The 12,366-nt window shown below is 38.4% G+C and overlaps 1 protein-coding gene and 1 pseudogene across 1 annotated transcript; both read right to left on the bottom strand.

Annotated features, from left to right (window-relative positions):
* Positions 1–797: 797 nt before the first annotated feature.
* LOC104439610 lies at positions 798–1,457 on the bottom strand (annotated as a pseudogene).
* Positions 1,458–3,108: 1,651 nt separating this feature from the next.
* Positions 3,109–8,674, bottom strand: LOC104426996 (rust resistance kinase Lr10). The gene is made up of 4 exons (XM_039309102.1): positions 8,449–8,674; positions 5,246–6,127; positions 4,488–4,541; positions 3,109–4,414 (listed from the first exon to the last, which is right to left on the bottom strand). The coding sequence occupies exons 2-4, from the start codon at positions 6,021–6,023 to the stop codon at positions 3,273–3,275; spliced, it is 1,974 nt and encodes a 657-aa protein (XP_039165036.1). The 5' UTR covers positions 6,024–6,127; positions 8,449–8,674; the 3' UTR covers positions 3,109–3,272.
* Positions 8,675–12,366: the final 3,692 nt, after the last annotated feature.

Below are 12,366 nucleotides of genomic sequence, written 5' to 3'. Positions count from 1 at the left end.
TCAAAATATTGATTTGGTGTTCAGTAGTTAATATATCCTACTTCGTCCATAACCCTATGACTTAGGTATCGGACTTCCGTCGTGTGCCTTCCAATTTTGCTCTCTTTTCTTTTCTTGGAAAAATAAGAGATTTGGGATCTTAAAGAGGATAAGAAGCGGATTACTAGAATCGCTTTTTGAGCATCATATGAACTGAGAGGATAGAATCGTGCTTCACAATTCCATCTCCAATATTCTATTTCTCAATCACTGTTATTTGACTATGGATAACTTGACCTTCTATTATCATTGATGCCGAGCACGAACTGAAAACTGAACCAAATTATCTGAAGTGAGCCAAAATGTGTATAACAGGAGAGAGCGAGAAAAATATGCATTTCTTAGCAGATTTGTGCATGACATCGAGGGGCTGAGCCGTCTCCAATGATCCAATTCATGAATAGTGAAATCTATCTATTTACATACTTTAATTTACAATCCAATCCACAATCCATATTTACCCAAATTGGTGTAATCTCCCCTCGAAATATCAACTTGCAGCTCAAAAAGAACAGATCTCCCATGTGAATTAAGCAAATAGCCATGGAAAAAATTATAGGCAGAAGCGGCAAAATTATGAGCACCAGACGATCTGTTAGAGTTCAATGAATGCAGTGCCAGTGGGCGAATGGCTTAGAAGAGGTCTTAGGTGCTGGCTTGGCTACTTTTGGTGTCCCGAATACCTGCCAGTACATTAATCTTTCATTTCCTACTGCAAATGCAAAACAAGTACGTGACGATGAGAATCAGCAAAACAATCATCTCAACAAGCACACTTCAAAAACTATTTGCACCGAATTGCAAATGACTATGATAGCATACAAGTAGTACCTATGCCAGGTTAGAACTCTGGATGTGTGACTAGTGAGCTCTGCCGTCTTTCTCATAGATGGATATTTCCAAAAAATGAGCTGGTTCTTAGTAAACCTGTGAGATTTTAGCAATTCCCTCTCGCCCTTGCTCCATGGCAGCATGCACACCTGAGAACCGGTTTCTACCAAATTCAGACATACGTCTTTGCGCGTGCTCCAAAATTTGATGCATCGCTCATGTCCTCCCAAAGCCAGTAAGTTGCCCTGAAACAGTCACCCAGCGAGGGCTTTTATGGCAGTTGTGTGGGCTTCGATCCTGCAAAGCCACCGAGTGCCTAAATTCGAAGAGGCCCTGGACCTATCCCACAAGTTGAGGAGATTATCCACTCCTCCGCTAGGCTGCTGTTTGCCTGAGGGCAAGCACTTCAGCCCGCAGACTTCTTGGCGATGCCCTGTAGGTTCTGACAATGTGGATCTAATTCTCACATCATTGTTGGTGATCTTAAAATCCATGCCTCCAGTCGTGAGTATGTGACTGTTCCAAGTCAAGGAACCAACTCGGAATCAGTGGCCGCCTCTTAAAATTCTCAGCTGCATGAGTGGAAACAAAAATAAAAAGCTAAAAACGTAGCCTCAATAAGATCACATCAGCCACAGACGCAAAACTAATTCTATTGAAAAAAAAAAAAAAAAAGCAACCAGCTTACCTGTCTTTGAGCAGAGAAATCCCATAGCTGGACATGAGAATTTTGTAAGCCAATGGCAATATGCTGACCATCAGAGCCCAGCTCCCGCTTGTGACAAGGCCATCCTCATTATTGAAGGTGACAACTCTTGAAGTAATAATCTAATTGCTTCTAACCTTACTATTGGTGCATAGGTCTCGTCATAATCTATCGCTTCTTCCTGTGTGTATCTTTTTGCCACAAGTCTTGCTTTGTTTCTGATTATTTTTCCTTTTTCATCCATCTTGTTTCTGAAAACCCATTTTGTTCAAATCACAAATTTGCGTTTGGATTTTGGAATCAGCTCCCACACATGATTGATGCTAAATTGTCTGAGTTCTTCCTACATAACTTCTATCCAGCTTTCATCAGACAATGCTTCTTCTACTCCTTTTGGTTCTATCTCAGAAACTTGTAGAAACTCTATAATCTTTTAGGCCATAGCTAAGTGCCTTATGCTCCACTTATGAATTAGAAATACCAATTTAGTCATAAACATTTTATCAGTGTCAATTTAATCATAAACATTTTGACTTGGTGCCAATTCAGTCATTTAAGCTAATTTTGGCCGAATTTTATTGACGTGAACGTCACTCAACGTCGATCGGCTTATGCGGCACCGCGTAGCACTATTGTGGATAATTTTTAATAAATTTTTTATTTTTTATTTTTTTTTCCTTTCTTCTTCCTTTTGCTTATGACCGGCCATAAGCCACAAGCAAAGGCCGGCAACCGCCCATGGCAAGGCGAGTTGGCCTTGCCTAGGCAAGGGTCACTCTTGCTTGCCACAAGCAAGGCCCGGCCGGGTGAGGGTTGGCCTTGCCACTAGCCTAGGTGAGGCCAACCCTCATCGAGCCCCACCTAGGTGACGACGAGCCTTGGCGAGGGCTCCCCTCACCCTACCATGGCCGGCCACTAGCAAAAGGAAGAAGAAAGACAAAAATAAAAATAAAAATAAAAATAAAAAAAGAAAGAAGTTAGAAAAAATAATTGAAAATTGAAAAAAAATATTAAAATATAGTTAAAATTCGTCACTATCAGTGGTGCCACATAAGTCAACCAACGTCCACATAAGCAAAATCTAGCTAAAATTAACCAAACTAATTGAATTGGTACTAAATCAAAAGGTTTAGGACTATATTGGCATCAATGCAATATAGGCTTATGACTTTTTTGACATTTTTCCTCAAAAAGCTTATCAAGTTAAACTAATAAAACATGGCCTAATATAAGAAGAAACAAAGTAAACTTCATAAAATTACTTGTTAAGAATTTCATGTTAACTTCAAAATGGAATTTGGGTTCTTTCAAATATGGACTTCATAGAATTGTTTCATCTCGGACCTCTTCCTTTCCATTTTGATAAAATTTGTTTATCGCGTAGACAGATGTGACTACTTTGTAAAGTCTCTTAAAATGAATTCATAAGTCGTTGATTTTGAGAAATCATATGCCGATAGTAGTACATTAAGTAGCAAGATTGCAAGTTATTACTGTTCATCCTTTGGAAGGATGATGCAAGAGAGTACAACTAAATGAAATACAATAACCCATTATGAACATAAGAGCTACAAGAAGACAATCTTGAAAGTAATTACTGTCGAGCTAAACTAGCTCAAGTATCCCCATATACAATCTAGATTGCGGGGACACATAACAATTACACAACTTTTCTAATCAAACCATGCATGGTTCTCTATACATCATTGCTCTCTCCAAAAGGAAAACTAGCGGAAACTATTAGAGTGCTTGATGAAGTTGAGAATGTTTCTAGTTCCATCTCCGCTTTGTCATCATTTACAGGCTCATCTGGTGGGTAAATAAGTGGTTTTGGAGGCATCTGAATATTAGCAATATCTCCTTCAAGCATTTCTAAGACTTTGTTCATTGAAGGCCGATGGTTAGGGTTTAACTGTATACACCAAAGAGCAACTATTATCATCTTTTTTATCACCTTCATTTCCTCTTCCACCATTTCAACTCTTTCTCCTTCATTTACTTGGTTGTACACCCATAGCGGAAAATATAATTGGCTTGAATGTTCTGCATTTGCATTTATATTTCTCCTTCTACCTGCCATTTCCATGAGCAACATTCCAAAGCTATAGACGTCTGCTTTATAAGATACACCACCAATGTTCTTGTAGAACAACTCAGGCGCCATATATCCCAACGTCCCTCTTGCAGTAGTCAATGAGACTATGCTGTAATCAATGGGATAGAGTTTCGCGAGTCCAAAGTCAGAAACTTTCGGAGTGAAATTCTTGTCTAAAAGAATGTTGTGAGGCTTGATATCAAAGTGTAATATTTGCATGTCACACCCACGATGTAAGTATTCAATCCCCCTTGCCACTCCAAGAGCAATCTCAAATATTTTCCCATAATCAAGAAACTTACCTTTCTCGGTGAAAATGTGCTTATCCAAAGATCCATTTGGCATAAGATCATATACGAGAGCTTGTTTCGAGCCTTCAAAGCAAAAACCGATGAGTTGCACTATATTAACATGGTGAATTCTTCCAATAGTAGCCACTTCGTTAATAAAATCTTCGCCATGGGCCTTGGACTGCTTCAAAATCTTGATGGCCACTTCGTCGCCGCTTCTAAGCTTTCCTTTGTATACAGAGCCATATCCCCCTTCACCTAATTTGTGCTTAAAATTTCTGGTGATCTTCTTAATATTCGAGTAAGAGTACCTTATGGGCAAAAAGTTGTTATGAGCTTGCAAAAATTCTTCGATGTTCTTGTCCATTGCTAAGTGCCTTCTTTTGTACTTGTAGATCAGAAATATCGCCACAAATGGTGTACCGATTACGAACTTCGCTATACAAAAAAACACTAAAGAAAATTTTGATAGGTTAGAATAATTTTTTTAACATAATTATTGTAAGAATAAATAATTGCGGCTTACCTAATAGTATTGTAAAATCCCAAGTAGTCCAAAATGCAATATCATCAAGGACACCTGTGGAAGGAATGAATGTTGTGAAAAGGAATTGAAGGAAAACAAGTTTGGAAAGCAAAAGTCATGAGGAAACGGAGTAGTAGCAAGCTACTCTGTACAAGTTGAGTTTTGTCCAAAAGAATATTGGAAGTGGGATGCATACTTTTGCCAATAAATGGAAATATTAAGTTTCATTTTTCACGTGGATGATAGATGATAAAAATATCCTTTTGCTTTATTTTTTGTCAACAAATCTAGAGAAACATTGCTTTTCATTTTTGATGAATAATTTTGCTCCTCCGATCGATACATAACCACAACTTTTTAAGGATTGTGGACAAGTGTCTATTTGGATTATTAGTTAAGTGACTAATTAAAGATCTAATTAAGAAAATTAAAAAAAAAAACGTAAATTCTATGCCAACAAAAATCTAGTCACGTGGATAGTCGCACAAGAATCCCTTTTTTTTCTTCTTCTTCTTCTTTTTTAACGGTGGGAGATTTAGCCCTTTTGTTCAACGAAATTATAATCTAAACACGTATATCCATTGACGTACACTATCATGTATATTTGGTCATAATTTTCTCTAATATTAGATATTCCTTTCATTTTCCAATTTCGAAGAGAAAGTAGCAAAAGAAAGAGTGTACTGAATAAATAAATAAATAAAATGTATAGAATCATGCAAAATTACGGTGAAATTTCATTGCCGATAGGTACTTACTGCCTCTGTAGTAATTGCTTGTGCAAACCTCACCTCCGTCGGAGCTCCAGTATAAGCGACGGGAATAAAAGTACCTGTAGAAATGAAAGCGGCCATACAAATCAAAGTAGCAAAAGGAAGTTCTCTTTAATGGAGATCGACTGCTGTAGTAGGGGACAACAAATCCATCGGCCATGATGCTATGGATTAGCTCATAGTTGTAGGAGCTACTGTTAATGTGTTCTTGAAACCCAGAATAACGTATCCATGTCCATCTGCTAATGTTGCAAAAATCCCTAACGTCCGATGCATTTGGACCGAGCAAAGCATACAAGTTCCAATTTGATGATGTGTTGGAAGAGTGCGACCCATTAATGCATGGACCGAAAGCAATGTAGAATGGAGAACTAACCGGCTTTGAACAATTCACAATGACCAATGCACTTTGATTTTTGTATGGCCTGCCTAACCATGAATAATGAGGGAGAGACGAGCAGTTATCCTTTTGTAGCCCAACATCAACCAATCCGATTTCGCTAGCGGAATAATTGATAGACTGCACATAGTATCGACCATCATTGTAGTAGAAAATAGTGCGATTATCTTCACAAGTCAGGTCGTGCCATTTTCCCTTTGAATTACTTATCAGTCGAAACGGGTAGCTTATATTATGAATGTCACCACAGGAAGAAGCACTCCATTGATTACTCAGCTCGACATCACTAATCATTACTAAAAATAGAACAAGAACGAGCAGCAACACTTGATAGATATGCATGGAGCCGAGAGCACTGATCATGTCTCTTTTGGTCTTTGGGCGAAGGTGTTTGGTGTGGGTGGAGGCGAGGCACGGTTTAAGATGGGACGATCTTGTTTGATTAGAGACTTAGCGGTCACCTTGTCCTGTAGAAAAGCCCCAGTCAGTCAACGTAACAAATGGATGCCTGTCAAGAAATTAAAGGGGTGGACCCAAACTGAGGTTCCATTATTAGAGAAACGGTCGGTGGCCATCGCTATTGAAGAACCCCTTTAGTCACGTGTACAGACAGTGCATCTAGAAAATTTACACCCACAAAGAATTCGAAGGACCTTTCACATTTTCTTTATCTTTCTTTCTCCACTTTTAAGCGCCACCGTTCTTCCACTGTCCCCGCGTGATTGGTGGGTGCACACCACATCCCATCAACAAATAAATTCATCTCTCTCTCTCTCTCTCTTCCCCAATCACTTGGCTTCTAATACACAGACAAATTCATATCTCCTTAATTTCTTTCCTCGTCCCTTCTTCTTCTATCTTCTTTCTTCACCCCCGGGTCACGATCAAAGGAAAAATTGATGCATAGTTTTAGAGGCAAAAGATCAAAAATAAAAACTAGCTTGCCTCAAAACTTCTACTTCTCCTTCTTATTTGAACCTTTTCTGTTTGGTCGTCGGCACTTAATCACTTTATATGTACTCCATACTTGCTAAATCAAGTAATGAACTTCAAACATAATCCAATTGTTTACATGGTCCAATCATTTCATGAAATATATATACACACACAAGAGATGTATCCCATGTAATATAATGCACGAGAATTTGAGTCCTCCTAATTAGTACAATTTCTTTATTAAGAGTTTTGTCACTCTAATGATGATGGGATGGATACGAGGAATAACTTTCTCAGCTGGAATTAGAAGGGACAAATACTTTTAATATTATTGAAGACAAAAGTAAATCCGATAGCTTTTCATTTGGATTGAAGATTAGTGTTCAACATTAGTGTGATCTCTTCACATCAATGACATCTCTCTTTTGATTTGCGCTTCTAATTAACTCTAACCAATTCGTTAAAAATTAAATATAGATGTGCAAGAAAACTTTGATTTGGCTATGAAAATAGATTAGCGGTGCGAGGTTGATTAAGTTGCCAAGGAGAATAGTCGTCGTGTTTTGCGCAAAAAAGGAGAGTTCAAAAGTAAGAAAACACGAATCCATAGATTTGCTTTTTGGAAGCAATAAGGAGACTTGCTTACGGGTGGCCTGTTTACTTTATTGAATTTTGCGCAAAAGAGAGTTTAATTCAAAAAAAGAAAGTAAGAAATCGTGAAGAATCATTAGACCGAAGCCCACGAGAAACTTCTCGCATTCAGATTGAATAAGTTAAAAGGACATTTTTCGTGTCTTACACGGCCATTGATTTTGAACTAAGAAAATGATGTAATATTGAAAGTTCTTGCGTTCAAATTGAATAAGTCGCAAGACATTTGTTGTGTCTTACACAACCAATGATTTTGAACTAAGAAAAGGGTGTAACATTGATGGAATTACATTAACGCGTAATCTCCATGACACTTGTTAAGAATGCTGAAAATAGCAATTGTCATTTTGTAAATATCGCGACCTAACCTCAGGTGCACCACCTAGGGTTTGGTTAATGAACTACTAAGTCTAAACTTAGTTTGGGCTCTCCAAAGCCCGTACTAATTAGCGACTTAGGTTCAAGTTTTTAGTATGCAAAAGATTATTAGTTATGAGTCATTAATCAGTTTATGATAAGTCGATTAGATACCTAAGTAAAATAAACAGACATAAGGTATGAAAACTTAATTACACTAGATTTCTCTTATGCCTTTTCGGTACTATTCTTTTTTATTTTCAAAAATATCTTTGCAGGCAATTTGGATTGATTTCAAACTAAATCACCATCATACAATGTAGAGATCACACGAATGCTCAATCATTATTAAACACTCAATGAATCAAATAAATTGCACCGAAAGAATTAAACACATCAAGCAAATATTTTTTGGGTTTTTTTCAAGACAAGCAATCTCCAAATAAACATTATATCTAAACCACTGAGGATATTCATCAAATAAAGGGTTAAAATAATTGGAAAAATAATCCATTGTCTCACGGATTAAATTAACAATTATTCTAATCCTAAATATCACAACATGTACGAAAATTCAAAATTATTAAAAAATTGATCCGAAATCTTACGGATTAAATTAATAATTATAATGATTTAAAAGTTAAAATATCATCAATGTGCCTAAAAATCAATATAATTAAAAAAAATGATCCGACGTTTTACGAATCAAATTAGTAATTATAGTGATTTTTGGACAATAATATCCTATCGGATAATGCCTAAAGTATTCATAGGATCAACATTGGCATCAAATATTCTGATTTAGACAATAATATCAAAACGAAATTTGATTTAAGAAAATTACCTCGATTGGATTTTTATTTCCAAAACGAGACCGACGCCAAGAATTCACAAACGGCTACTTGCGTCAGGATAGGCTTGCGGCAACGGGCTCACAACCAATGAACCTGCAAGATTAGAAAACTCGCGGAATTGACCCGGTTTGGACACGAGTGGAACGGCAGTTGGCTTTGAGGGTTTGGACGGCGAATCCGTGACTAGGGACAACGGCCGTCGGAAGTATTGCCGGAGGGGGGCAGTGAACGTCAGGTCGTTGTCGGGCGGAGATGCAGTGGCTCGTCGACTCACGGGCGGCTCGTCGTCGAAGAGCCAGCAAACACCACGGCGAGGGAGTTTAGCAACGGGCAGGAGCGTCGCGAGCAGCGAAGACGTCAGGGCGGCGAGCAGTGTCGGACCGTCGTCGAGCGGTGCGTCGAGAACAAGGCAGCGGCTCGTCGAGGCAGTGGGAAGCAACGGCGTCGGCTTAGTTGAGCAGCAACAACGATGGGAATGCTCGGGCTTGATTGAACAGCAGCGGCAGTAGACGGAGGGACGGCAGCCCGGGTGGTGGGCGTTGGGCGGAGACACGGCGCCGGGCGGAGTTTTCCGGATGGAGGGAGGCGTGGCAACGGGCAGCTGCGGGTTGCAGGCGTCGGTTTGGGCAAGCAGCAGCGGTGACGGTGCAGCGGCAAAGCAGATATGGGTAACGTTGTCGGGCTAGTCGGAGAAGATGAAGGAGAAGACTTCCCCTTCCCCTTTCTCTTTTCTTCTTTTTTGGCGTGGGCTGCCCACTTTTCTATTCTCACACGTCCTTCCTTTCTTTTTCCTCTGCACCTTGTCAGAGAAAGGCAAAAGTTCTTTTGTTGACCTGAGCAAAAGACCAAAGAGAAGTACTTTTTTATTTATTTAATTTTTCTCTTCTTCCACATCCTTTCTCTGTGCGACAAGATAAAACCCCACCCTTTTGACTTGACTCTTTTTTAAAAAAAACTCCCCGTGTTCATGCGTGCAGGACAGCCCCTTTATATGCAAAGAAATAGAGCCCTTATATGGAAGAAGTAAAATTTCCTTCTTCTTTTCGATCGCATCTCGCACGGTCAAGGCACAATTTCCTCGATTTTATTTTATTTTCCTTCCTTTGCTCACGCCCATTCACGATTAAAGATGTGGTGTTTCTTTTATCATGTCAAAATATATATTGCCCAAAAATATATATGCCACCTGCAATATTCTCTTGAAATTTTCCGATTCATTGCGGAATATATTTGTATATTATATGAATATATGAAAGATTTACCGAATATATCGAACCATCATTCTTCATAAGTCAATTTTCAGTTATCAGAGAATAATAGGCTTGGACCAATTTCTTTTCGCCACGGGCTTAATCCAACTTGTCTAATTAGAGTTTAGAGTCATCAAGTCAAACCCATCCATCACTAGTCCAACGCAAATGCAAATAAAAAAAAATGCTCATAAAACTATATGTTATGTAATTTAATTCTAATATTTTTGTTTAGGAGCTAAAATTAATCCCTAATTTTTAATGCAATAAGTGAATGATCAAATTGCCAAAATTTAGGTGTTGACAGTAAAAAATATACGTAAATTGAACAGAAAAAAAGGATTTATATATATATTTCTACTAGCACATAAATATTACCTTAATCGAACAACTATTTTCTCATTTTCAAAAGACATTTAAAAATCCAATGAATACATCTTGAGAATCTTTTTGATGTCTATCACTTGAAACTCTACTGATGTATTGACTATTCACCTAAAAGATAGTTAAAGCGAGGCCATATTACCCTTTGTGAGTCTTGAGCGTCTCTTTGGTGCTCCGAGTGGTCAACCCATTGCAAATGTGATTGTTCTTCTTGTTGGCTTTACAGTGATTTACCAACAATAGACAGATGTTCGTCGTGACTTAAATGAGTGTTTATCCCTAGGAGCATCGTGCCCGTGACACGGGGGGCAACCCATTGAATCTCGGCTGTTCGATCCGAGTACCCGGTAAATAATCAAGGCGGTTCGGTGGGCAACTCAGGTCAAGCCGGAGTCAACCATTTCAATGGTTACAATCAAGCAATATCTGCTTCACAAAGCCATGTTGAACCCAACAAACATTCAGGTTCAGGATCTCGAAAAGAATGTCGGTCGATTCATAATTGCACTCCTTAGGCTCTTAAATCTTCAGCCTATCCATAGTGCAAAATCAAAAATACCTGCGCATACCATCCACGGATTATTACATCGTGATTTAAATCTATTCGAGTGTCAAAAACATAAATAAATAAATAAATAAATAAATAAATAAATCATTGCAGATAAGAAGGAGAATTCTTTCCATTCTCGGACATTTATTTCTACCCCAAAAACACAAATCAGTGGATTTATATTACAAGCAACGAAATTGTTGCTCCATCTAGTTTTTTCAACTTCAAGAACTTGCTTGCACTAGCAAAGAACTTGCAATTCCGTGAAGCCCATGATGAGGCGAATGATTTTAGAAATCCTCTGATTCAACAAGACCACAACAAATAGAGGAGACGACATCACCCGTAGAGAAATTGTTTTGTAGCCCCTGCATCTTTCTCGTGTTCAGGGATCTCATGTCCATGACCTCCACTGTAGAGTTTGAGGATGTTATGCTAGTTCTCTTCGTAATTGGACCGCGTGGCTACGCCAATCGACGTGAAGAGGATACGAGAAATGACGAGGACGGAACTCGTCTCGTACGTGGTTCCGTCCACCTCGTCCCAGATCCATAATTGCGCGGAACCATCGGACGAAAACGAAACGAAACGAATCAAGGTGAAATGTATGGGAAGATGCGGATCTCGTAAACTGATACGTTTTCCTTGAAACCCTTCCCATCTAATAAGGCCATGTTACTAACTAATAAGCAATAATCCGCGCGAGCTCGCCGTGAGATTTGTGTTAAACATCAAATGTCACATACGAGCCACTCATAAGGTTAGTTCGTAACCATTGTTTATCGTTTCGCCGAGCATATCGTTTTATCATCTTTAGATAAATTCTTGGGTGGTTTTTGCAAAGACATGTTCTCCTCATGGCTCACTGACAAACTGAAAATTTTTATAGATATTATTGAACGGGCAGGCTAAGAGATGACGGTAAAAATTACTATCACCATGTAATTCGCGAGGTGTTTTTCTATTAACGGTCACGTTGGATTTGTAAGTTAAAAAAAAAAAAAAAGAGCACACCGCATTTCTGTCTCTTAAAAATTACAAGCTGAGCGGAAAGATTCGAGTGTGTCAAAGTTGCAAGTTTTTAAGACTTAAATGCACCAAAATGAAAGATTCAAAACTCAAGTTCATTACAGTGATACATAAGTTTTCAAAAAGAAAAACTTCACATTGCATAAAATTGTTTGAAGGGCAAGGGTCATGATTCATCAGATACATGTTATTCTCTTGTTTTCTACTTACATTATTCGGTAAACGACTTTTTTTAAAAGAATATTACGTGTCCGGACCTCTTGAGGTACCTGCTTAATATGACTGGCCCATCACACTTCCCATGTTTCACGAAAGTTTGAGTTATTAAAACTATCTTGCAGGTCAACCTATCTCAAAATCCCACATTTCACGGTAAATGTAACGTGCATCTTGCTTCAACCTTTTTTTACCACAAATCTACAATTGAAAAAATGGATCTGATCTTTAATTGGTCAACATGAGTCGGGATTAAATTGATAAAAAATTGTACTATCAATTTTCAGACAGAATGATCAAATCGAATCAGCTAGTGAATAAGTTCTAACGTAGAGCTCACTTTACCTTGCGTAGAGACAGTCCATGTATGTCCAAGATCTCTCAATATTTTAAGTAGAATTAAGCAATGAACGAAGAGAGACGGACATCATACCGACATCATTTTGCATAGAAGAATATTTGCAATTGCCACTTGCTAA

The sequence above is a fragment of the Eucalyptus grandis genome, chromosome 3 (assembly GCF_016545825.1).
Source record: "Eucalyptus grandis isolate ANBG69807.140 chromosome 3, ASM1654582v1, whole genome shotgun sequence".
NCBI classification, from domain to species: Eukaryota; Viridiplantae; Streptophyta; class Magnoliopsida; order Myrtales; family Myrtaceae; genus Eucalyptus; species Eucalyptus grandis.
This window is presented reverse-complemented; position numbering and strand designations above follow the sequence as displayed.

Coding starts and splice junctions, on each gene's coding strand:
- LOC104426996 (XM_039309102.1), bottom strand. CDS start 6,023: ATGATCAGTGCTCTCGGCTCCATGCATATCTATCAAGTGTTGCTGCTC. Junction 4,542..5,245: donor AAGCAATTACTACAGAGGCA/GTAAGTACCTAT, acceptor TTCCTTCCACAG/GTGTCCTTGATGATATTGCA. Junction 4,415..4,487: donor GGATTTTACAATACTATTAG/GTAAGCCGCAAT, acceptor AATTTTCTTTAG/TGTTTTTTTGTATAGCGAAG.